The sequence below is a fragment of the Coturnix japonica genome, chromosome 3 (genome assembly GCF_001577835.2).
Source record: "Coturnix japonica isolate 7356 chromosome 3, Coturnix japonica 2.1, whole genome shotgun sequence".
Taxonomy (NCBI): domain Eukaryota; kingdom Metazoa; phylum Chordata; class Aves; order Galliformes; family Phasianidae; genus Coturnix; species Coturnix japonica.
In genome coordinates, this window is record NC_029518.1 from 3,518,299 (window position 1) to 3,542,593 (window position 24,295).

Sequence of the window (24,295 nt, forward strand, 5' to 3'; positions counted from 1 at the left end):
ACACAGGCCCACTTCCCAGCTGGGTACTGCCGCTCCTCGTAGGCCGCTTCCTCGCACTGAAACAGGCCACAGGACAAGGGCACATCAGCGGGGAGACGGGCCGTGCCAACACGGGAGGCTGGAGAAGGCGAGGGGAGCCGGTGTCACACACACAACTCAGGCAGCGACACGTAATGCCAAGGGCAGAAGTCAGCAAAGGGACAGCACAGACATGGATGGGCACTGGGAAGCTTGGAGGCTCCTGGCATGCACACGGAATGCAGCGCATCCTCAGCAGGGAGCGCAGGACTCTGCTCCGCGCCATCACCATCCTGCCTGTGCACAAGGATGTTCCTGATTCCAGGCACCCAAAGCCTCCAGGAGGGATGAGTGGATCCCGGGGGCAGCACCTTTCCCTGGAGCACTGTGTGCATGTGGGACGACAAGCAGCACAGGAGGAAGGAGGGGCTGAGATGGTTGGAACAAAGCCCTTCTGGGATCCTCTCCCATACCAAGGAGAGACATGAAGATGAAGAGACGTGAGCGCAGCTGGTGCAAAGGGAACAGACAGTGCTGCGGAACAGGTCACAAGCTCATGACAGATGCTCGCTTTTGTGGAGAAGCCCGACAAGGGAGCAGGGAGTCGCCCTCAGATGGAGCCATGCCTGCCCTCATCCCACCAAGCAAAGCACAGCAGCAGCGGTTGCCAGACAAGGAAGCCCATGAAACACTGTCTGTAATTCTCATCGCGACAGCATCTGAGAATCCAGCAGGGCACAGTGCTGGGTCCTCCTGCAGACAGGCCCTTACGCTGACCCACCACCATCCAAACTGAGACCTGGGTGAGAGAAAGAGTGACCGTGCCTCACCTGTACCTGGTGGCAACAGGTCCCTGCCATGTGGGGTGGGGTTCTGACGCTCAGTGCCGAGGTCAGCAAGGCTCTGCAGGTATTTGGGTGCTTCCAAGAGGATGGCACGAAGCTCAGGAGGAGCCACCAAGCACCACCACCCACACAAGCCTGGGGAACGTGTCCACAAGGGCCCGAGCTTGAGTGCCCCTGTATTGGTGCCAGGAGGTGGCTCTCATCTCGCCCAGCCCCAGAGCTGAGCTCCAAGAATCCTCTTCAATCACAACGGAGGTGCCACTTGGCAACAGAAGATCTTCAGGCACCACGGAGTGCTGGGCTGCAACCCTGCCCATGATGGGGGAGGTAGAAAGAGCCCAGATTAAGCCCCGAGACCCAGAAGAGCAGGAAAGAGGGAGCGCAGCCCGGCCCAGGGTGCACAACCCACATGCTGAGACGTGTTCCACAGGCAGCACTGCTGGACCTCAGCCCAGAAGGAACTGGTTAAGCTCTCCTCATCTAGAGGACAACTGACAGATATCTTCTTGGTAGCGAGCCCAACCGAGCTTGCAGAGACACAAGAACCAGTCTGACGAGCGCTTCTTTGCAGTTATTTCTCAAAGCACCTTTTTTTTTTGTGCAAGAGATTAGAGGAGGTTTGCGGCTTAGCGAGAGCGGGAGATCTTCAGGCAGCAAACACCAGGTTTGGATCAGCAGTTTTGACACACAGCACATGCTCAGTCTGACAGACAGGACTGTAGAACCAGGGAACATCCCAGGCTGGAAGGGACCCACCAGGATCACTGAGCCCAACCCCTGGCCCCACACAGCCCCCCCAGCCCCAGTGTCTGAGAGTGGTGTCCCAGCGCTCCCTGAGCTCCGGCATCGTGGCCGTGCCCACTGCCCTGTGCAGCCTGTGATGCCCACCGCCCTCTGGGGCACAGCCTTTCCCTCAGCCCTCCTGCCCTCCCCTGACACAGCTCCGTGCCTTCCCTTGGGCCCTGCGCTGAGCTAACAAAGATAATGCAACACAGCTAGTTGTTGCAGGGTTTCTCCTTGTGCCCTGAGCCATCTCAGGTGCTGGCAGGACCTTCCTGGCCCTTCAGTGTCACCTGAGCTCTCCTGCACCACCAAAGGGATTTTGCATGGCAGTGACTTTTGCATTCTCCTGGGCCCTCACTTAACTTTGGGGAAGCATTGTGTCGTACTTCAAGGCTGTCACACACAGCAGAGCTCCACACTGCCTTCCTCCCCCTGTGAGAGCTGCAGCCGCCATCAGGCCTCCCCCCAGCTCCGCACTGAGCGCACCCCGAGCCCTCACTGCTCCCCCCGCAGAGCGCTCCCCATCCCCGCAGCTCTCCGGACACTCTGGATTAGTTTCCCGTCAGTCTCACACCGTGTCCCGCAGCGGCACGGCGCACAGCGGGCCCGGCCCTCCCCTCCCCGCGGGCAGCGCAGTGCGTGCGGGCTGAGCCCGGAGCGGCGGCCCGACCCGGCAGCTCGGTGGGCCGGGAGCGGGACGGCGCGGTCGCGGCGGAGCAGCGGGTCGTTGGGCGCCGTGCCCGGCGGGGCCTCACCTTGCCGTGCTGCGACAGGGCGACGTGCGGCACGGCCTCCCGCTGGCTGTGCCGGCTCATCTGCGCGATGGGGCCCGCCATGTCTGCAAGGCAAAGCGCAGCGCGGGGGCGGCGGGCCGGGATGTTGGCACCCCGCGGGCCGGGCCGCCCCTCGGCCGGGCTCCCCCGGCGCTCACCTCGGGGCAGGTTCACGCGGTGCGTGCTGGCCACGGCCTCCCAGTGCGCGAACAGCCGGCCCCGCTCCTCCTCATCCTCCTCGTCCTCCCCCCCTTCCTCCTCCTCCTCCTCCTCATCTCCCAGCCTGTCCAGGTCCTCCAGCGTGATGCGCGCCATCGCCCTCCGCCCTGCTCCGGAAGGGAACGGCCCCCCCGGCCGTCACCGCGCTGTCATCGCCGCCGTCGTCATCGCTCCCCGCCCCCGAGCGCCGCGCTGAGCCCCCGCCCCAAGGAGCGGCCGGCGGCACGGGGAGGATCGTGGCTTTATTTGATAAAATACCGTACAGCAGCATCACGAGCGGAGCCGGGAACGCGGCGGTGCCGTCACCCCCCAACCCCTCGCCCCGCCGCGCCCCCGGGTGGGCGATGCCGGGCGGTGCCGCGCTCCGTGCGGTGCGTGGCGATGTCCGGGCGCAGCCCCGTGAGCCGGTGACGGGCCGCACCCCCAACCCGCCCGGACCAGGGCCCCCACGGCGGGGACGGCAGCGGGCGGCCCGAGAGCCCGCGGTGAGAACGGAGCGGTGCAGGTGGGGAGGGGGCCGAGCGCTGCCCCACGCGGCGCTAAGCTGCGGCGAGCGGCCGCGGCGCTCAGTTGGAAGCGAGCAGGGAGCTGTGGGACGAGAGATCCATGCTGCTGGCGCTGAGCCCTCTGCTCTCGGCGCGGAGCCCTTGGGTACCCTGAAAAACACGGCGTGTGTCAGCGCGGGCCCCCAGCGCCAGGCCCCCAGCTCCTGCTGCGCCGCTCACCTCGAAGGAAGCATCGCTAGACTTGTGCAGGTAGTTTAGCGAGGCGGCTCGCTTCATGCTACAAGAAAGCAAAGGACAAGTGTTGGCTGATGCCCGATCCCGCAGCGGCACCCGGCACGGCGGGACCCGGGTCCCGGTCCCTACCTGGTGTTCCTGGGCTCCAGGGGCCCATTGCCCTGCAGCTTCTTGACCAACATCTCGCTGCTCCTCCGGATCACATCCCGGATTTTCCCCAGGGAGCTGCTGCGCTGGAGGGCACCGCTGCCGTCCTGGAGACGGAGACACAAGGCAGGGGGCGAGGACTGAGCAGCACTGAGGAAGCTCTAATGTGCTGTGAACCAGGCTGCCGGCAGCCCCAGCCCCGCTCCGTCTCCTATGGCTCAGCTGGCAGCTACCAGGAGGTCCCAGCAGGTCCCCACGCTTAAGGATACTTTTGGCCAGGCCAGGTTGTGCTGCTGGGTCACCTGCCTCAAAGACATTCTTCCCAATATGGAGAGCAGGCCCCGCTCCCCTCCTCTCCCCACCCGTGCCATTCTCTCTCCACACAGCGCTCATCCTGCCCCAGCTCGCTGGTCCCACAGGTACCCTCGGGTCAGGCAGCACCACTCTGCACACACACACATTCAGCCCACCTTCAAAGCCCCCCCCAAGACTCAAACACTCATCTTTGCAGTTGCTGAGCAGTGCAGGTCACTCCACCTCACAGGGGACGTGCTCCTCTGTCTGCTGTTGGAGCCCCTTACAGGGCACTCAGCCCTTGACAGGCTCCAGCCCATCTGGATTCACTCCATACACACAAAGCACACGCTGGCAGTATGAGGCCACCTTGTGCCACCCTCACCAAGCTCTCCTGCATAACCAGGAACCTCCTTAAAGGTTGCAGCATCGCTGCTGCTTTTGCTCTTATGATCTGCTCACAGCAGTGCTCATCACTGTCAGTCCTATTGGCCCCAAGGGCTGTCTGGCCCAGCACAAGGAGGCAGAAAAAAGGCAGAGATAAAGCACCTACCAAAGCCCTTTGTGGTAAGGGAAAAGCAAAGGGCTTCCAACTAGGATTTGTGTGCTGTAGCAGCAAGGCACCCACGCAGCAGGAATGCAGAAAGCACCATCAGCATTAGCAAAGCAAGCGTTCAGCTCCTCCAGCAGGCAGCCCAGGCAGCTTTTGGAAGAGCATCAGTACATGGCACTACCAAAGAAGGGGATGGGGAGGAAGCAAAAGAGCCCTGGCACCACTAGCTCCAGCACTGCACTACCACCCTTCTAGCAGGGCACCGCTGTGTCAGGATCTGTTCTTTGTGCCAGAGCACAGCAGGCAGGGGGAGAGAAGGGAGCAGTGCTGGGGCAGTGGAGCAGAGCCATGGTACAGGGGCAGCAAGAAGCTGCTCAGTACCCAAGTAAGCTCTGCTGTCAGGGGTGGTGAAAGGAGCCACACTTGTCCAGCTACAGGGACTCACGATGACTGCAGCTCAATGCCAGAACCAAGTTCTGCTGCATGCTGGATTAAAAATAGCCTTCTTTCTCTCCCCACTCACTCCCTCTTCTGCGGGTTATTTTTAACCCAGAACATGGAAGGCGCTTGGTTTACTGCAGAGCACCCACCTCACTGCACCCACGAGGGTGAGAGCACTCAAAGCACAAGTGGCAGCTTCTGCACTGAGTCACTCTCCCCTGCATGCTCCCACCCTGCCTGCTGCATGCAGGAGCAGGACTGAGGCAGGGTTTAAGAGCATGCAAAGCTCAGCACCACGGCATCCTATAATGGGGTATCTTCCTGGCTAATGAAAACAGCAGTTGAGGAAGGACCAACCCCAGATGCTCCATGTCAGCCCTACCACGTGACTGCAGAGCTATGGTTAGAAGCAACCCCAGTTTGAGGCAGGGAGCCGAGTCCTTCTGCTCCAATGCTCAGCACAGAAGAGATGTGCCCACACAGCAGCACATGCCCCTGCACGCACACAGACACTGAGCACCCACACCTGATCCAGCAGCATTTTGCCCCCACCGCCCCAGGGCTGACCGACACTGGCCTACAAAGCATGGAAAGAAGCACAGGGCAGCGGTTCAGGTCTGTCTCCCTTTAATCACAGGTACAGTTGTTACAGCACCAGGTCCATGACAGGCAAAGCAGAGGCAGGTGGTGCTGAAGCCTGAACGTGCCCTGTTCTGGGGACTCATGGAGCAGCAGTAGGAGAGGAGCAGGGAAGGCTTGGTCCTAGAGCCCTCAGCCCTAGCCTGCAGCCCCAAGATCTCCTCTCAGCAAGCACCAGCTCCCAGGAGAGCAGTATGCAAGTGCCCCAAGGCCTCTGCATCACCACAGGAAAGCCAGGCCCAGACAGACACAAGCACATTTATTATTATAGCCTACCAGATGACTAGCATGAGAAAAACTACCTAGTTAAATAAATAAGGGATGGGGGGGAATCCTGCGCTGGCCTGTGGGCTCTGTCCTGCTGCCTGCAGCCTCCCCAGGCTCAACTCTTATAGGAGGTAGGATGAGGGTGTGCATCTGAAGGCATGAGGCTCATGGCCTTAGGAAACATCCCCTTCTCCAGCAGGGACTGATAGTGTTCTGATGGAGTCCTATCAGAGGCACTGAGCCACCTCTACAGAAGCCCAGGGCAGCACTGCCTTCCTGGCAATAACAGTGACAATCCTGCCCTCTACATGAGGAAGGACAGCAAGTCACAACCCCAAGGGCCACATCTCATAAGCCACGTCCTGTGTTCAAGAACTCCCTGAGCAATGTGGCCCATTCTTGTCTCCTGCAGAAAACCCCCTTCAGCCAGCTCACCTCCCGCTCACACCTGGAACACCCCAAGCCCCAGCTCTTCCCTTCCTCACACCCTTCTCTGCACCTCCTTTTTCATTCACCTGCTCTGCTTCAAACCAGACGGTTCTCCATCTCAGCCACTTCTAACTGCTTGCAGAAGAGTTCTGCTCTCCTCCCACCCTTCTCCCCTCTGCCTCCATGGAACAGCAGATAGCTTCACCCTCATCCCTTCTCTCAGTACGCACATCCAACAACCCTAGAGCAACAGGCAGCCAATAAAGCCACCAAGCAAAAGACTCGGCTACACTACCAGGTCAGGAGTTGGCAACTAAGCACACTTGCCTTAGCATATCCCTGCTCGATGCACAGACCTTGCCTGTCCCCCCTCAATTCTAGCTCAGATGGTCAGTAGCTTTGGGCCACCCTCCATCCCCATGCCCTGCAGAGATCCACATGCTGGCCCCAAGTTACAGAGCTCAGCAGGGAGGAGGAAAGCAAGATGGAGGCTGTCATGTGCTGCAGGTAGAGCCCAACTCATTGGTGGTCAGCGCAGGTTCACTACATGGCACTAACATCAGCTATGCTTACGGGGAAGAAAGTAACTGGGCACACAACAGTCCTGCCAAGGCCAGGCCTCTGTGTCCCTAAACAGCCCTCCCATCTTCACACCTCCATCCTGGCCTCTGCAGAGATGGAGGGAACAAGCTACGATGGTTCAGGATGTCTAACAACAGCGGAGTCAGTACACCTGAAGACAATCCCCTGCAGGCTTGGTCCCCAGGGCTGTGCAAGGGCAGGCTGGGAGATGAGGGCACACAAGGGGATGGTGGCCCATCACCCTGACCAGGGGAGCAGGCAGCTCCGTGCAGATTCCTCCTGCTCTTGCTGGCCACGGGACTGGAACGAGGCCCCATGCACTCCTCTGCAGGTGCTGTGGTGCCCTCACGCGCCGGGAGGGTTGGGGGACTGGCGTGGAGTTCTCGCCGAGGAAGGAGGGATGGTGTGGAGGATAAAGTTGGAAGATACAACACAAACATCCAGGTGATTGATTGCGGTGGAGGGGAAAGAGGGAGTCTCGGGAGGCATTTAAGCCTAGTGCACAGAAAGGAGAAAGACACAGTTTACAAGCCCATGAGGTTGCAGGTAGTCCAGGGAGCTGGTGGGTCAGGTCCCAGGCTGCATGCAGTGACTATGGGCCACTTTTGGATGGGAAGGGTGGGTGGTAAGGCTAAATCGGCAAGCTCATATTTTTACTAGGCCACAATTAGCCAGGCCAGGCCCTGGGGTGCTTCCCTGGGCAGCAGGGTACAGTCACTGGCATTACTGGGGCACCCAGAGCTCTGCCTGCAGCAGCTGATAGCTGAAGGGATGGCAATAGAGATGGGCCTGGGGCAGCACACCCAAGATCTCCACAGTGGTGCAAGGAACAACTGGCCGTGACAGACAGAAGAGGGAGCTGCCCTCTTTTCCAGCCTTCTCTGGGGGGAGCTGCAGGGTGCTGGGCAGGCAGAGGGAACTGGCCATGCGTGGAGTCAACTAGGAAGAGCACCAAGCACCACATGACAGCAGCCATACCCCTAGGGTGCTGGGTTAGCTCCCCCCAAACCCCCTCCATACAGCTGACTATGGGCAGCCCTGACAAGCCCCTTGGGAAAGGATGATAGGTGGAGGGGCTATCCCCATCAGCTGAGTCAGGCTGCAGGAGAGGGTGACTTTACCTGCTTGCCTTAGGCTGATAGCTCAGAGGCCAGCTAATGCCAACCATAGCCAGGAGATGCTGCAGAGAGTCACCAACCAAGTCAGGGACTGGGTGATCCTAATGCAGTAATGCAGCACTCCTCCCTCCACACCTCTCTACCCCCTCTACTGACAGGGAATGCGAGGGCCAGGACTGAGATCCTCTTCACCCTTGAAGATGAACTGCTGAGGCAGAGGACAGCCTTGTATCTGGAAGAGCTGCTGGGCCCCTTCAAAGCTCAGTTCCCCAGGCCCACTCCAGCCACATCCAGGGTACAATCCACAATCAAGAGAGCCAGGCTTTAGGTTTGGATGTTGAGGGACTGTCATGGCAACAGGGAAGAGGAAGAAAGAAGGGGAACAGATCATGCAGGTGAGGATGGCCACGTGGGGAAGGGTTAGTGACAGCAGATGTAAGGGGGAGTAGAGGATTCATGCTCAGTGCATCATTTATGCCAGGCTGCAAACAGCCCTTGGTGCCAGCTACACTATACTCTCAGCCAGAGACTGCAGGAGGAATGGTAAGCATCAACAGCTCCAGCAGCCCTCAAGCCAAGCATCCACCAGCACCTTGCTCACTTGTTGCCTCTTTTCCATCCTCCTCCTTGCAGAAACCACCTGCCCCAGACCTAGACCACTACCTTCCTGCAAACTCAGTACTGGTGACCACAGTGCCCTCCAGTCTCAGGGCAAGCACAGTAGGCTCAGGGTCACCTTGTACAAGCCTCAGCTAACAGCATCCTCTTTTGCCACCGCCGATCAGCCCAGCTAGGCACCCCAAGAAAACCTGCCTTTTCCAACCTCTACTTGGCCAGAGCCCACAGAGGGGCACGAGACCATAAGAGGACAGTAAAGGTGTCAGCTATGGACTATTTCCTTATACTGCAGACACAGGCACAGCCCCACCAAACACACACACACATACACACACACACCTCCCCAGACCCAGCATCACCTGTGGCGCGCTGCAGGACAGAAAGGCAAGTTGCTTAGAGGCTATGGGGGCCTAAGATGGGGCTGACAGTCAGCCACAGCCTTAAGAGGAGAGGCAGCAAGGAGAGGTGTTAATAAGGTCGCCAAGGCTAAGATTAAGAGCAGGCCAGGACAGCTCATGCTGTGCACTGCCAGGAACTGGAAGCCCTCTGGAAGTGAGAACTTTTCAGAGTGTCTGGCCTGTACATGACAAGCCAGGCCCAGACACACACCTTTGTGGGCTGACTGGCTCATGCCAAGAAAGAGGAGAAGGAAGTGTGCAGGGAACAAATGGAGGCAGACAAGGATGCCACGACAGGCCACGCAGGGACAGCCCTGAGCCAGGCTGTCCCATCCCTCCAGCAGCCAGCTGAGGCCATTCTTGATGGTGTCTTGTACTTACCCCACTCCATTCCACGCCCATACTCACTTCCTCGCTACCGTCTGTGGCATTCTCGTACTTGACGCTGCCACCCAGGCTCCGACGTCTCTCTGTGCCATCACCCTCCTTCAGGATCTCCACCACCTTCGTCTGGTTGATTGGGTCGATGCCCTGCAAGTAGAAAGGAATAAGGAAGCACCAGTCTTGGCTCTTCAATGCTATTATCTGCCTGGTCCTTCTCCCTCTCTTGGTCATTGTCCCAGCACAGACAAAACTCTTCCAAACAAGAAGAGCATCCTGAATTCAGTAGCCTTTATTCAGGGAATGCCTTACAAGCTATAAGCCACCCTGAGTGACAAGAGCTTGCTGCCCCAAAACGCTGACAGCTTCCCCTCCTCTCCCCCCTTTCACATTTTGATGTGTGAGGGTTTTTGCTGTCCTTCACTCTTCATGCTGGGTATATACACAAGGGATTTCCTAGTGAAGGAGCTGAAATTCCTGGACACATTAGTAGGAAGAATGCACCCCACCAAGCGCAGACTCCTCTCAGCTGACAAAGCTCAGTAGCCTGCCATAGCTGTAGGATTTCTACACCCCAACAGGTGTTCCATCTACATATGCACACACCAGTGCAATCCCACATATGCAAACACATGCATATCCCCCTGCACAAACGGAAGACCAACCACTGAGCTGCTCCGGTGTTATGGGAATGCAAACCACAGACGGGAGGCTGCAAGGCACAGCACAATCCCTCAGCACACATAGTAATGTCACAACCTGCTACCCTGAGTCCCACAGCATCCCCCCACCCACCAGTGAAGGTCCCTCTGGGGTTACCTGCCGCCGAGAGCGAACCGCACACTCCTCCAAGGTCTCCGCGGCCTCAAGCTTGCCCTGGCGCCGGTACAGCGCACCCAGGTTCCTCAGAGTGGTGTTCACAGTTGGGCTGTGGCAACAAGCAGCAGGTGAGTGGGAGCCCTGGGGACACCTCACCCACTGCCTAGAGCTGCCCACAAACCTCTCTTACCTGCTAACCTTGCAGGCCTTGTACCAGCCACCATACTCAGCATAGGGAGCACTGTCTCTGTGCTTGCTCTATTGGGTGAAAAGGCAGCTGTTAGCCCCATGCCTAGTGCCATTCCCTGGCCTGTGCTCACACTGGGCACCAGGGTCAGGCCTAAGGCTGTACCCTCACACCAGCCCAGCCCCTGGAAACACAAAACGTGAATACCACAGTGAAGTCCCAGCAGGTTCCTGGAAAGAAAGGCTGAAGCCCTTTTTGCTGCAAATCATTTGAGACACAAGACAACATGATGCCCTCCCCCCAGTAGAGTGCACATTCCCATCTCCTTGGCCTTTCTGTGGTACCAAACGTAGCAAGGACAACGAAGACAAAAAGCAGTGGTTGAAGTACGTGGCACTCCCAATGCCAGTATGCAAAGGGATACCAAAACCCACAAATCCCATAGCTTCTGCACCATGAAACTGGTCCTGCCTGTGCCAGCAGCTCCACAGCTGTGCATTCCCTCTGGCAATCGCCCCAGCCTGGAAGAAACTGCCCTTGCAGGGACCATTTTCCTTACAAAGCCCAACAGAACTTCCTGAATCATTATCCCATATGCAGGTACTTTCCCAAGCCATAGGCACACTTGGCTTTCTTTGCATCAGAGCCTGGGTGAGCCCAGCACTCAGCACTCAAAACCAAGGTGACCAAACCCAAGGGGAAGGTTGTTGAATGTCTGTCAGTGGAGAAAGAACCTAGACTCAAGGGCTGTGGTCACCAACACCTCAGCAGATGTATTATGCCACAGGGCCTGGGCAGCTGCCTAGAGACAGCCATCTCAGGGGCAGGAAATGCAGCTCAGCTCTTGCCCAGGCTGCAAAATTAATTACATTTCCAGCTGCAGATCCTATAGGCCTGGGAGAAAAGGGGACACAAACAGTAGAGTTTCAAGGGGCCTGGTCTGGACAGCAGATTTAGACCATTTCCTGAAGGCATTCTGTTCTCTCACCCCTGCTGCAAAGCCTGTGTTAAGTGGAGCATAGCTCCACACTGCAACAGTCTGCCCATGCTCTTGCACTTCTCTGAAGTCATCATCAGAAAGAAGCATCTCAATCCCAGAGTAAGAAGGGGAGCCTGGGCCCTACTCCACCCAATTTCTCTTGCAAAGCAGTGCCACAGCCAGCATATTTTTCTGTCCTCCTGGCAAAAATCAGACTGAACTCCACTGCATTTGTCAGATGCAGCAGAAAGCAGAGCTCAGGAAACAGGAGCAACAGCTTCCATGTCTCTCAGCCAAATCCAAGGCAAGAACAACTCCATTCCACTCTCATTCAGAAGCCAGCTAAGACACTGAACAGCTAGAAACCTGTCTGGAGCTCTTTTCCATAAGGTTTGGTCCTACTTGCTAAGCAAGGTGACAACAGTATCTCTTCTCTACCCATTTCTTCCCCAGGCAGCCTCAAGACACACTCTGGGTACTGGCAGCTCTTTGGAACAAGCACCAAAACCCTGCAGCATAACTCCGCCATCCACCACCCTTCCATTGTCCGCTTGCCTTAAAGGTTTCACTAAAGCAAAGAGAGGCTGAGGTACTGAATAACTCCCCACTTCAAGGAAAATATCAGGTCCTCTGATGGGCCTCCATTCCTCATTGCCCCAAGGAATGATCTCACTTCTCCCATTCCATACACCATTCCTACCCTTTATCAGTGGTCACAGCAGCTCTTCAGACTGCAGAAAGGAGAAACTAGTTGTGATACAAGGGGATCAAAATCCCAGAATCTCTTTCCCCTTCTGGGGCTCTTGCTACTGTCAACAGGCTGCACCCCGAGCTCTCACTCACCTTGCTCATCTCCTCTCTCTCCTCTGCATGCATCCAGATTGGTTTGTGTTCATCTGCGTGAGGAAAAATGAGAGACAGTTCTACTCACCACTTTAACTTTGTTACTCTGCCACTTCCACTACTGATCTGCTGTCTGTACAGCCCAGCACCATCTCCAAAACCAGCAGCTCATCACAGGGCTTCCAGTCACTGGCTAGGGCCCCAAAGGCAACTGACATTGCAAGGGCAGAGCATAGGAAAGAGGGAGTGAGTTCTTCCCCTCCCTGTGCCAGAACTACAGGAGAAACTTCAATTCACACCTTAGAGGCACTATGCTCTTCTCCCCCTTTAAGCCACAACTGCTTGCCAACCTAGCAGACTGAAAGCCACAGCTCACTAAGACTCCTTCTGAGAGAAGTGGAGCAGCGTAACAAACTGGAATGACAGTGTTTTGAGGCCTGCCCAAAAACAAGGGCTCTGCAAGGTACCCCATCCCTCTACCACAGGGGTGGTGGAAGAGCAAACCGTTCACTCTTGCCCCAGTAGCTTGTGTACAAACCATCCACAGAGCCAAACTCCTTCACATGAGCACGGGTAAGGATATCCTTGTACAGCACCTCTGCATCTTTGTATTTGCCTTGCTTCAAGTAACAGGAGGCCTGCAACCAAGAAAACAGCTCCAATCCCACTGGGCAACACAGATTAACCCTCCCCACTTCTCACAGCTACCTCCCTGTTTCCTCCAGACACCAGTGCCTACTACTGCACTACTGCCCAACCCCACATAGCCTCTTCCCAGCAGCTCACCAGGTTGTTCTTGGTCTTGGCTACATTGGGATCATCAGGACCCAGGCAGCTCTCATAGATCTCCAGGGCCCTGCAATAATAATACTCCACCTCCTCGTATTTGCCTTGGTTCTGGCACAGTAGGGCCAGATTGTTCAGTTGCTTGGCCACATCAGGATGGTCTTTGCCTAGGACCTGGATACAAAGAAATCACAAAATAACAATATTTAAATTGCAGTGAACATCTGGGGGACGTTCAAGCAGCCCCAGCCCAACCCAGAGGGCATGCTTTTGTCAGCCAGGAGCTAAGGACTACAAAGGTTAAGCGGAGAAATTCTAGCTCCCACCTCCCATCAGGCCTTTCTAAACACCACAAACACTGGAGAGATAAAGGTGGTGGCACAATCAGCAGCTGAAGAGACTAGGGGGGGTCCTAGATCTTTGAGGTACAGTAAGGTAGGGAGATCAAGCCATAAGGTTGAGCTGGAAGGAAGGAGAGCATGAGAGAGCAGTACCTTCTCACGGATCTCCAGGGCTCGCTTACAAAGTGGCTCTGCTTCTTTGTACTTTCCTCTCTTGCCATAGAGAACAGCCAGATTGTTCAAAGTTGCAGCCACCTGCATAGGCATAAACTTCTCTGTGAATTCAGTGTAACCAACCCAGGGAGCAAGCAGCAGTAACAGTCCCATTCTTTCACCCTTGCAAGTACAGATGCTTCTAGAGACAAAGAGGTCTAGAGGCAGAAAGTTATCTTGCCCACATAACAGAATCCAGGAGATGCCATCTCCTGATTGGCCATACTGATCAAGACAGCAGAAAATGATATAGCAACACAGTGCCCCATAATACCACATAAACAGCACCCCAGCCATCACAGGGCACACTGCTATCTGTGGCAGCCCAGCACCAGCCAAGCCAGTCTACAGCCAAGTCACAAGGGAAAGGGGCACTGCACTCTTGACCTGTACATGCCACTGGGGCTAGAAGTGACTAAAAGAGAAGGCAGATACTCACTGCTGGGTGATCTTTACCCAGGGTCTTCTCACGGATGGAGAGGGCATCATTCAAGAGGTGCGCTGCCTCCTTGTATTTATTCTGATCCCTGCAGTGCAAAGCCAATTTGTTACCTGGGGTTTGGACACCACAGTCTGTGGAATGCAGAACTATAAGCAGCACTCCTCCCTCCACAAAGATCAGCCTCCAGCAGCTCTTTCCCCCTTCCTCAGGTTAGTTTTACTGGGGAGTTTGGTGGCCCAAATACTTAATCTGTGCCAAAACCTTTTTTGAAAGGCAGACTGCTGGAAGCTGGGAGAATTCCTTGTCACCAGAATGTATTAACCTCATCAACTGAAGAGGAAGACAGCCTTTCTGACCCAGTCCTGCCCTCCCCATCCTCACCTGTACACTAGTGCCAGGATGTTGAGCATGGTGGCCACATCAGGGTGATCGTGGCCTGATGTCTTTTCCAGGTCCTCCAGTGCCTGCTTGCAGAGTGGCACAGCCACCTCGTAGCGTCCTTGTGAAGCATATTGGATGACAAGGTTGTGGAGGGTGCGCAAGCGTGCAGGAATCTCATAGCCTCCTTGCTGGGCAGCTGCTACCGCACTGCTATGTTGGTGGGGCACTGCAGGTACAGAATACACCAGGGCACATTTGGCACAGCAGGTTTGAACAGATACAGGCAGTAACTAAGCATGAGCAAGCACTCACATCCAGGACCATGTTCCTCCTCCTCATTTGGAAACAGATCATCCAGGGAGTCCTTGGTGGAGTCACCTTCCTTCTCCTCCTGAGAGAATAGGAATCACAATGCTGTTCATTCTCAGAAAAGACAACAGCAGCTTGGACTGACTCAGCTGCTACCAATACCCTCAGCTCCTTGGTCATCCCTGCTACCACCCTCCTCCCACCAAACAAAACCAAGTTTACCCCCACCATATCTTGGCACCCTCTTCCATGTTTTGCCAAAGACTCTGCCCTGGGCAGACTTCCTTCAGTTACAAGCACTGCTGTGCACTGTAGCTGGGAATGGTTAACATCCAGAACAAGGCTGTTGCATTCAGGCAATCCTCCTGGTCCAACACCCCCCACAAAAAGAAAAGAAAAAAAAAAAAAAGCTGCTGCTTGACAAGACAATGACTTACCGAAGGAGAAACATCCTCATCATATTTCTTCAGCTGGTTCATGAACTCAAGGTGTTTCTTCTCCTCCTCCAGCTGAGCCACAGTTTGTTCACTGCGCTGAAGCTTCTGCTGGGTGTTGGCAAGCTCGTCACGCAGCCACTGGTTCTCCTGGCACAGTCGGCGAACCTGAGCACGCAGTTTTTGCTTCTCTGATTCCACTGCATTCAGATGGTTGGACAGTGCCATCATCACCTTGTCAAGAGTCCCAGTCATAATCAGTATTGACAATAACTTTTTAATCTCCCTCATGCATGATTGAGGACCACCCTCAGCCCAGTGCAACCCCTGCAGCTTACTGGTAACAGCCACATACTTGCCTCCCCTTGTCAGTCCCAGGTACCACATAGGATGGCACTTGTCACCCTCACCTGTGCTTCTCCAAGACCCAGTTCGATCATCTCCACTGACTTGCGGAGCAGGTTGGATTTCTCATGCACAAGGTTGGCTTCTTCATCCTTCTTCAGACACTTGATGGTCTCCAGCAAGCTGTGCAGGATGGAGTTGTGTTCATTCTTGAGAGCCTCCAGCCCCTGCATCACCAGCTTGGTGTTGGAAATTATCTCCTCTTGGCTCAGTTTGTCCAGTTTCTCCTCCCTTGGGTACACCATGGTGGACATAGTCCTGGAGCCCTACAGAGAGAAAGAGCACAAAAATTGGAGGACCTCAGCAATGTTTCAAAGAGCTATAACCAGACACAAGCATCACAGCCTCCTTCAGGAGGCAACTGGCTGCCCACATTAAGCCTTTTCACTTTGCCTTCCCTTCTTTCTCCCTTTGGCAGCAATCAGTAAACGGGGTTTGAATCTCCCCTCCTGTGACACTGAGCACTGGCAGCCAGTGCAGATGACACACGCAGACAGGAGACAAAAAGTCTCCAATCAGAGCTGACCTCCAACACCTCCACACTCCCAGCAGCAAGGAGAGCTGACTTGGTTTCCATTTGGGAGCAGAGATTCGTAGTCGACAGTTGGGATTGCAAATGTGTGCACCTCCTGCCCACAAACCACCGATGCGAGGAGGCTGTCAGAGCTCAACACCTCTTCTGACTGTGGAATAAAGGGAATAGAAAGCAGAGGGATGCCAGCTCGAGGCTTTCTGCTTCCTTAATGGCAAATCTCCTGGAAGATCATCTCTCAAGCAGGAAGGCACCGGTAGCTTTATCAGGCCAACAAAATTCCCTGACAAAAAGAATATGCCCTGAAAATCTCAGATCAGGCACAGAATGGCCCTAGCAGCAGTAAGAGATCTAACGCTACTGGCATTAATTGAATCCCATCTTTATGTGAAAGCTTACATACAGGAATTGCTAGACTTCCACCACTGTAATCCTTATGTAGGTGTCAGCTTCAAACAGTAATGGCTCTTCTAGCCTTCTTCATCCTGCCGCCAGCCCAAGGGCACCTCAGGTTGGCACAAGTCCCTACTCTTTCTCTTTTCCCCACTCTTCCCAGATGCACAGCAGAAAAGTACCAAGCTGCCACCCTTGCACAAGGGCATCAAGTGTCTTTGTCCTCCTGTGCTATTTGAGCTTTAGGGTGCCTAGGTTCAATGGAGTGAGCAGTAACACTGCCCCAGGCTGAGCAAGAGGGAGAGCAGCACTTTTCTTCTTGGCAGGGCTCCTCTCCTCCCCAGCTGCATGCTGTACCCAGGAGGATCCCCCAGCTCAGCTACCAGTGTCTCTGCCCTGAGCAATAGAGGGGGCCAATCTCCTCCTTACCACTCCTAAGTCCCTTGAGCTGTATTATAGGTTGAACTCTCCTCTCTGACCCTTATTCCAATCATGCATATCCCCGCAGAAGTGCAAACTCTCAACACCTGGCAGAGACCTTAGCAAAGCTCGGCAGGGCAAAAACACTATGGTTCTTGCAGATCATTCTTACCTTAAGCAAAAGCTGAGTACCTCCCCACCCAGTCCCATAGTCACAACACTGTCTTGCTTTTTGCTTCATTATCCAGCATCAGCACCAACCCTGCACTGTATCTCACTGTATCCTTCCCCTTTGAAGGCCTGCCATGCTCCACATGCAGTTATCCTGTGCATTCTCCATCTTATATTGATAAGTCTCATCTGGAACACTATATTTCCCAGTCTGTTTTCGAGAAGACTAAATGGTAAGACTGGCATGAAGTATCTCTCTAAGAACCTGGGCACAGACTATTACCAATAAGCCCGCTGAGGACCGACCACCACGTAGATGCTGATCTCCAAATTGCTCAGCTGCCTATTCCTGGATAATCCCATCTAACCCAAAATTCAGCTAGTTATGTTCTTTCCTGCTTTTTCATAAGACACCTGGTGGAGCGACTGAGTGATTCATCTGTCCCTGCGTACTGGGTCAGCCATGAAATGCTGACAGTTTCCAGGAAGCACTGCTGCATCCCTTTATGGAGGGTCTGAGCTCCTGCCACCATCTTTAGAGAGAACAGTAGCTCAGCACTGGGGAGACGTATGTGTTATGGACCAGGACAGAAAGCCACCAGAGCTCGCACCTTGCTAGATAACAGTGAGACAAGACCCAGATCCATAAGAAATCAGCCTCATTAGTAGTTCTTCACACAGTGGAATTAATCAGGTGAGAAACTGCTGAGCTGTGTGTTAAAACACCAGTCTCTATTTCAGCAACATCCTGTTTCTTCTTCAGTTCTTCCAGAAGAAAATGGTTTAGAGCATCCCACAGTCCGCAGGACCAACAGATTTCTACCCCAGAACTACAGATCCTCAAGGCACACTGCTGTCAGTTCCTCAGTCACTGACTGTGAGCATCGCTGCAGACCCTGACTTTCTCCTTGAAGCTGATGCCTCAGAAGCACAGCCCCATTAGGTACAACGCACTTAGCATTCAACCCCAGCCTTCCAGGGTGGAGAGTGGACTGCCTGGGAGGCACAAGACCTGAAAACCACACAGGGGCTGCATGCTACCAAATACCAACAAGAGAGAGCTGTAAGGAAGCCACTTAAATACTGCTACCTTTTGTGCAGGAAAGCAAAGCCACAAACACTGGTAGAAGATGACTTATTATCCCTCTGAAGTGTGGATTCCTCCCTACAGAGCCTTATTTCTCACTCTCCAGAGGGCTGGTGGGTCCACACAATATGCATAGCCCTCAGAGAGGAAACACACTCTATGGCAACCGACGCCAAGGTCAGGCAGGCTGAGGCTGCCATATAAGCGCTCTTCCTACTCCCACACATTCAGTAAAGAGCATGCAGTGTCCTTTATGTGGGATGAAAACGCACTTGGAGGCTCCTGCAGAGAGCAGAGGGTACACCAGCATTTGCCTTTGGAAGGAGGAGTTCCAGACTGGGAGAAAACAAGCTTTTCCAGCAAGTTCCTGGAGAACCCAGCTCCCGGATCCTCCTCCTGCCTTCCCCACAGCTCAGGGGGTGCTGCAGCTCAGGCCTCCAGCAGCACGTTTCCGCTCTACTTGGCATTGTCTTCCCTACTTAAGGAGAGCTGCTGGGACCGGCCTCCCCTCCCTGCCACTGCTCCCATTTGGAGGAGTGCCGCAGGAAGGCAGGGAAGGAACATGCGTGCACTGAGCTTTGTGGCAGCCGCAGCGACCAGCTGGGAATCCACCAGCTGTCACATCCTCCTAGGCACAAACCTTCCTGCGTGCAAGTGCAGCACCAGGGAAGCACTAAGCATCAGCAGTTTCACCAGCCCACTGCCTCCAAAAAGCGCTCCCCCACGCAAGAGCTTAAAGAGGAAAGAGCTGGAAACTTCCCTGCTCGTATCTCAAACCCACTACTGCTGCCACAGAGACAAGGATGCCAGACTAAATGGGTCCAAGCAAATCCAAACTATTACATCCTGATGCCTAATGCTGGGAGGCTACGGAAAGCAACATCGGGACCAGGGAAATCAGGGGTCAAATACAACAAGAGACTCTGGGTGGGCATTACCTCTGTGCACGCCTCAGCAAATTCCTTTCACCTCACTGACTCTCTGCATGTTCCCAGAGCAAGTGTGTGTGAGAGGCAGGGCACTGTCACAGCGTGCACAAGCGATGCTGTCAGGACAATAAGTGCAGCTTCCTTCAAGCTGCAGATGGGCTGCCAGGGCTTTCTGTAGAGAAGCGAGCACAGATTTTTAGCAGCAAACTCTTCTGTGAGAGAGCGATCTACAAATAGGGTAATTGCAGGAAAATGACTGGGTTCTGCAGAACAGCTTCCTGTGGAAAAGAATAACACTGATTCACAGCAAGAACAAGCGAGCAAGTCTGGGAGATAAAGATCCACGGCAGCATTTTAGAAATTGAAACAGATGACTGAAGGCTTCTTGTCACAATAGCTATCCCTAGTGCTGTGGGATGTGCTTTTGCTCCCCAGCACAGCAGGTAGGGCTGCCAGGACAGCCACTGTGCTCAGGGTCACCACCCCAGGGCCTTCATAGCAGACGCTGGTAGAAGGGACAAGTTGCTGCCACGCTGCACGTACAGCAATCAGCACTTCCAGGGCTGCTCCATTATGGAGCACACAAGGACTTCGCAACTACAAGCAGCTGCACACACACATGTTAAGGCTTTAGGAACAAAGACAAGGGAAGGATGTTTTGCAAGTGGAGAGACAGATGGGTGTGCAATCAGCTTCAGGGAGCATTAAGAGCTCCTACAAGCTGTGAATAAACAGCCAGAAATTAGAGGATAAATAGCCAGAAATTAGGCAACAAATGCTGAAGCCTCATGCCTGCTGAGGTTCACACAATGCAAAACAGGAACAGTGCCCTGTGATGCTTGCCACCAGGGCCAGCAATGCCTGGCACATCTCTTGTTCCCTTAGAACCACTAAGAACACACTAACAGGAGATCACTTGGGGGTCAGCACCCTGGGAGCAACAACCCAAGGTATGAATAAAGCTGCAATCCCAGAGCCAAGAGATGCTACCCCTCAGACAGGCATGAGGCTCTGCCATCATTTACCTCCAGCTTACAAGTTTCTCCACCCCAGGTCCTAAAAGGGAGTACCTAACAGCCCCATCTGTTGTCCCAAGTTGTCCCCCAACCCCAGTGTAGACGCTTCCTGCACTGCAGACAGTCTCACAAGTTAAAATGACACACAGATGAGCTCACGTACACTGAACAGAATGCTGTGTTGCAACTTCCTCCCTAATTAAAGAGTCTGATGGGTGTTGTATCATTTCAAAGGTTTTGAGGTCACTGATCCATCCCCCCCACTATGATCAGGAGTCTGGAGGATACGTACAGTCAAGAATTGTTTATGTCCCAAGATGGAGATCCTACACTCTCTTCAGTCTCCTAACATACAGTTTGACCGTCCAAGGAGTTAAAAGGGGGAAAAAAAAAAGATGACAATTCTGATCTGAAATTCCATCTGATAAACTCCTCATTGTATTTCCCTCTGCTAAGCTCCCCTCCAGGACAAAGGGACCAGGCACCCTGGCAATAGACACTGACCCAGGGCCCAAGGAAAGGGAACGTAGCACACGTATCCTTTCACCAGGTCATAAGAGGACAGGGTTCTGTGTCACACAGCAAGAGAGGCAATGCAATCCCCATCCAACAGCAGAACCAGGAATGGAGAAAGAGCTCCCTCACCTATATTCCCCCGCAGCACAAACACAGGACTCCCCTCAGCATCCACACACCCTCCTGCAAGGTTTTAAAGCCTGTCTCTGAGCACAGAAATGCTTCATCCAATCAGTTTCCCCAGGCTTTGCAGTCATTTGTAACTCAGCACAAGTTGACTGTGCTGCTGGAAAGGGCCCAGCCCTCCCTACGCCCTGGAGAGGGATCAGAGCCAGAACTGCTTCTTTCAGCAGCAGCTGACACATGCCAGCTCCAGCCGGGTGTGAAGCACCAGGAGTTCTTCTAGATGCCAGAAGGCCTCTGTTGGGAAAGTCTGCACTAACCAGCAGGCCACAAGAGCCCCATGGGCACTTAACAGGACTTGGGAAGCAGGCTGAGCACTAACCCTCCTGGAACCTGAGACGAGGTGGTGGTAAGCTGACTTTCTGGGCACTTGGCCACAATGATCCAAGCTCAGAAAGGACCTGGAAGCTTCTCTTTTCTATCCTGTTTTCCTGAGCACACGTGAAAACAGTACATCAAAAGCTACTGAGGCTTGTTATGCTTGACCATGGTAAGCAATTTTGTTACTTAAGCAGGTATTCCAAAACCATAGGTGCTCTGAGGGAGATGGAGATGCTGGTCTTGTTGGCTTTGTTGCAGATCAGTCATTCCCTTCCAGATCAGAAGACGTTCTGCTCTTCAGCAATCACAGAATGCAGACATTGGAGGCAACAATAATACAATAAAAAGAAATTAACAGACCCATACAATAGCAGAAAGGCAGTCTGTGCTCATGCTGGTCCTTATCCCAGCTGGCCAGGAAAACACCCCTTTCAGTGGGCCACTAGAAGCAGAGGAATGGCAGCCTTTATTACATCTAACAGCAAAACTGTGCTAGCATCTCCAGACCAGCTGCTAAGACTTTGGTTTTCAACTCTCGCTCTTGTCTGCAGCATCTCACCAAATCCACTCCGCATCTGTTGTGCTACAGACTCCAGTGGAACACCATTAAAACCTGTTTCCGGGCTAGCGGAGACGAGAGCTAAGCAGCTGGAGCAAAGCCAGGACACGCATCTCTCCCTAGCTTCAAAATCTGATTGGGAGTCTTGCTGTACAGAACACAGAGCGAGAGCCATTACCTTGCCCTGACAGCATGAAGTGGTATTAAAGCAGGCAGAATAATTCCCAGGAGTCGATGTCTCCACAGGCATCTGTCTAATCGCAGGATGTGCCTCAGGAGCACAGGGACAGCCCAGCAGGCAGCTGGGAGCTGTTGTGGACCTTGCCAGGCATCACAGTGCCCACACCCTCTCCACTGCATACCTGGGACAGCTGCAGAGACCAGCTGACTATGGGCTATTTCCAGAAACAAACAGATCTCAAACTGTAACAGAATCCACAGAATCAAAGCTTTACCTGCATAATAAACAAAGGATCCTGCTTACCTCTGGCTCTCCGCACCAGCTGGAGCTATGTGGCTCTTTCCTAGCAAACCAAGCCTTTATCCAGCAGTTCTGCCAAGGTCAAAGTCTCAAAACACATCCCTTGTGCCCCCTGCGACCCATTTAAGTCCTTGGTGCTAATGCTGTTGATCCTACCTGAGCATTCCTCTGAAACAGCTGAGGAGAACACGCTCTTCCTTCTCCTTCTGCCAACTGCAGCAAGGCTCAGCCATGTTTATTTACTCTGCGTCTGGGCGGGCTGGATCTTTGACCCACACACATTCAACACCACCCTCCTCCTCGCAGAGTGGTTTTTTCCACCTCTCCACGCAGGACAAGGAGGCACCGGGAACGGAGCCCAAGGGCACTAAAGGAGACCCCAGCACGGAGCAGCTGAAGCAAAGCCGCAGGAGAGCAGCAGCTGCCAGGCAGGCAGGATGCAGGGGAAGCCTCTGCTGCTGCCTCATCATTGTGCAGATCTGTCCGTGCTGCCTGACCGGAGCACTGTGCCGCAGCACCATCCCCCAGCCCCCTCCGAGCTGCGTCTTTTCCCTCCCACAGATTCACCACGAGCTGCCCCCCCTTGCCCAGGGCGCAGTTCTATTCGGAATATGGCTTTGTATGCCCCTTTATCTGCGGGAGGAAGGTTTGCACGGAAACAAGGCTCGGAAAGTTTGCAAGCCGTCGCTGTATGCTACGGAGCTGCCTCCGTCATCGTTTCTCCGGCTTTGTCTGGCAGCAGGAGGCACGCCCGCTGCATATCCTTGGGACGAGCGAGCCAGGAAAATCCCTTCACCCCTCTCCAGTGCTACCGCAACTCTACGCCTACCTGCCTAAGCGTAAGCTGCCCAGGAGAAAAGTTTCCGCCAGCCCTCCCCGAAATCGCAGCTCAAAGCGGTCCTTTGTTACAGGGCGGCTGGGCACCCTGCCCTTCTCAGTCACCGGATGGGAATCTTCCCCCGCCCCGCAGCGCAGAGCGGCAGTACCTGGATGCCTGCAGCGGCTTGTCCGGTGCCGGCACTCCCGGGTGCCCCAGTACCGTGGAGAAGCGCAGTCGGCGGCGATGCGCAGCTCCAACGCTGAGTGCAGCGCTGCCCTCCGCTCCAGCAGGAACGCAGGCACCAGCGCTCAGCAGCCAACCACACTGCGGCAGGGGGAGGGGAGGAGATGCGGGCAGGCTCCAGAGGCATTACGTTGGGCGCTCTGCTGCGAGCGCAGAAAGCACCACAAACACCGAGCCCTGCGCTCCCATCTCTAGGGATCCACGGGAGCTGAGACACCAAACCGAGCGCTGACCGAGAGGCTGAATTTCGCACATACACGCACAGCCAGGACTTCCAGCTACACCTTACACTTGCTCAACTGGAGCTGCTGCATCCCTGCCTGGCGTTGCCCTCGCCTGTCTCACTACCGCTGCTCCCACCCCAGCCTCTAAAGCCAGGCTGCTGGAGCTGCAGGCAGCTCCCCGCCCGTGCCATCGCCGTGCCCGCAGAAGAGGGCGGACACGGGCCGGGATCGCTGGGAGCCGGACCGTGCCAGCAGTGCGCAGTGCGGGGCAGGCGCTGCCGGGAAGCGCTGATTGTCTGGCTGCCGTACAGAGATGACAAATGGCACAGCACATAACACATAACACACAGCACGGCCGTGGGCTCCTGCCGTGGGAGCGCACAGCCTCCACACCATCCCGGAGCCACCGGGATCCCCGGGGCTGCCAGCAGCGCTGCGCACAGCCACGCCAACCGCCGGCCCCTCGCAGCGTTAAGGCACCCCGCCGGTCTCCGTCCCCCGGCTGCAGAGCGCAAAGCGCACGGCGCAGTTACACCGACAACACGGCACGGCCACAAACGCGTTATTATTTAACCTCCACTAAAAGCCATTCCCGGCGGTGAGGACACGGCCTAATTATAGAGCGGCCGTGCTGCAGGCCTCCCGCGGGACGGCCCGGCCCGAGGGCGCAGCTGGGCGATAAAGTCCACGTTCCCTCTGCCGGCCCCGTCACACCCACCCGCCCGCCGGGCCCGGCCCGCAGCTCCCGCACCGCCGCGCTCGGCTCGCCCCGGGACTCCCAGCCGCCAGCGCCCGGCCGGAGCGCCTCACAGCGAGCCCACAGCGGGCCGCACCCCCCACAACGACAAGCGGCAAAGCGCCGAGCCCAGGCCCGCAGCCCGGCCCGCAGCGCTGCCCCACGACCTACCTGCTCGGCGCAGGGCGCTGCGGGTGCGGGGCGGGGAGGCGGGGCCGGCCCGCAGCTCTCCTCCCCCGGCAGCGCAGCCCCTTTAAGCACAACATGGCGGCCGCCACTC

The 24,295-nt window shown here is 55.3% G+C and overlaps 1 protein-coding gene across 6 annotated transcripts; it reads right to left on the reverse strand.

Moving 5' to 3' along the window:
* Positions 1 to 2,862: 2,862 nt before the first annotated feature.
* On the reverse strand, positions 2,863 to 24,294 carry KLC4 (kinesin light chain 4). 6 transcript variants are annotated; one of them, XM_015856649.2, is made up of 16 exons: positions 24,187 to 24,294; positions 15,390 to 15,650; positions 14,983 to 15,213; positions 14,549 to 14,627; positions 14,237 to 14,462; positions 13,853 to 13,940; positions 13,354 to 13,455; positions 12,860 to 13,033; positions 12,612 to 12,711; positions 12,074 to 12,126; positions 10,255 to 10,322; positions 10,065 to 10,173; positions 9,246 to 9,395; positions 3,508 to 3,632; positions 3,364 to 3,421; positions 2,863 to 3,294 (listed from the first exon to the last, which is right to left on the reverse strand). In XM_015856649.2, the coding sequence occupies exons 2-16, from the start codon at positions 15,636 to 15,638 to the stop codon at positions 3,205 to 3,207; spliced, it is 1,902 nt and encodes a 633-aa protein (XP_015712135.1). In that variant the 5' UTR covers positions 15,639 to 15,650; positions 24,187 to 24,294; the 3' UTR covers positions 2,863 to 3,204. The 6 variants fall into 6 exon arrangements, with proteins under 6 accessions (XP_015712135.1, XP_015712134.1, XP_015712133.1 ...); XM_015856648.2 differs by lacking the exon at positions 24,187 to 24,294 and adding an exon at positions 22,979 to 23,370 and having other exon boundaries at positions 9,273 to 9,395; XM_015856647.2 differs by lacking the exon at positions 24,187 to 24,294 and adding an exon at positions 22,979 to 23,368.
* Position 24,295: the final 1 nt, after the last annotated feature.

Coding starts and splice junctions, on each gene's coding strand:
- KLC4 (XM_015856647.2), bottom strand. CDS start 23,182: ATGCCTCTGGAGCCTGCCCGCATCTCCTCCCCTCCCCCTGCCGCAGTG. Junction 13,456..13,852: donor TGGGTAAAGATCACCCAGCA/GTGAGTATCTGC, acceptor ATGCCTATGCAG/GTGGCTGCAACTTTGAACAA. Junction 9,396..10,064: donor CGGTTCGCTCTCGGCGGCAG/GTAACCCCAGAG, acceptor TTCTACTTGCAG/GGCATCGACCCAATCAACCA.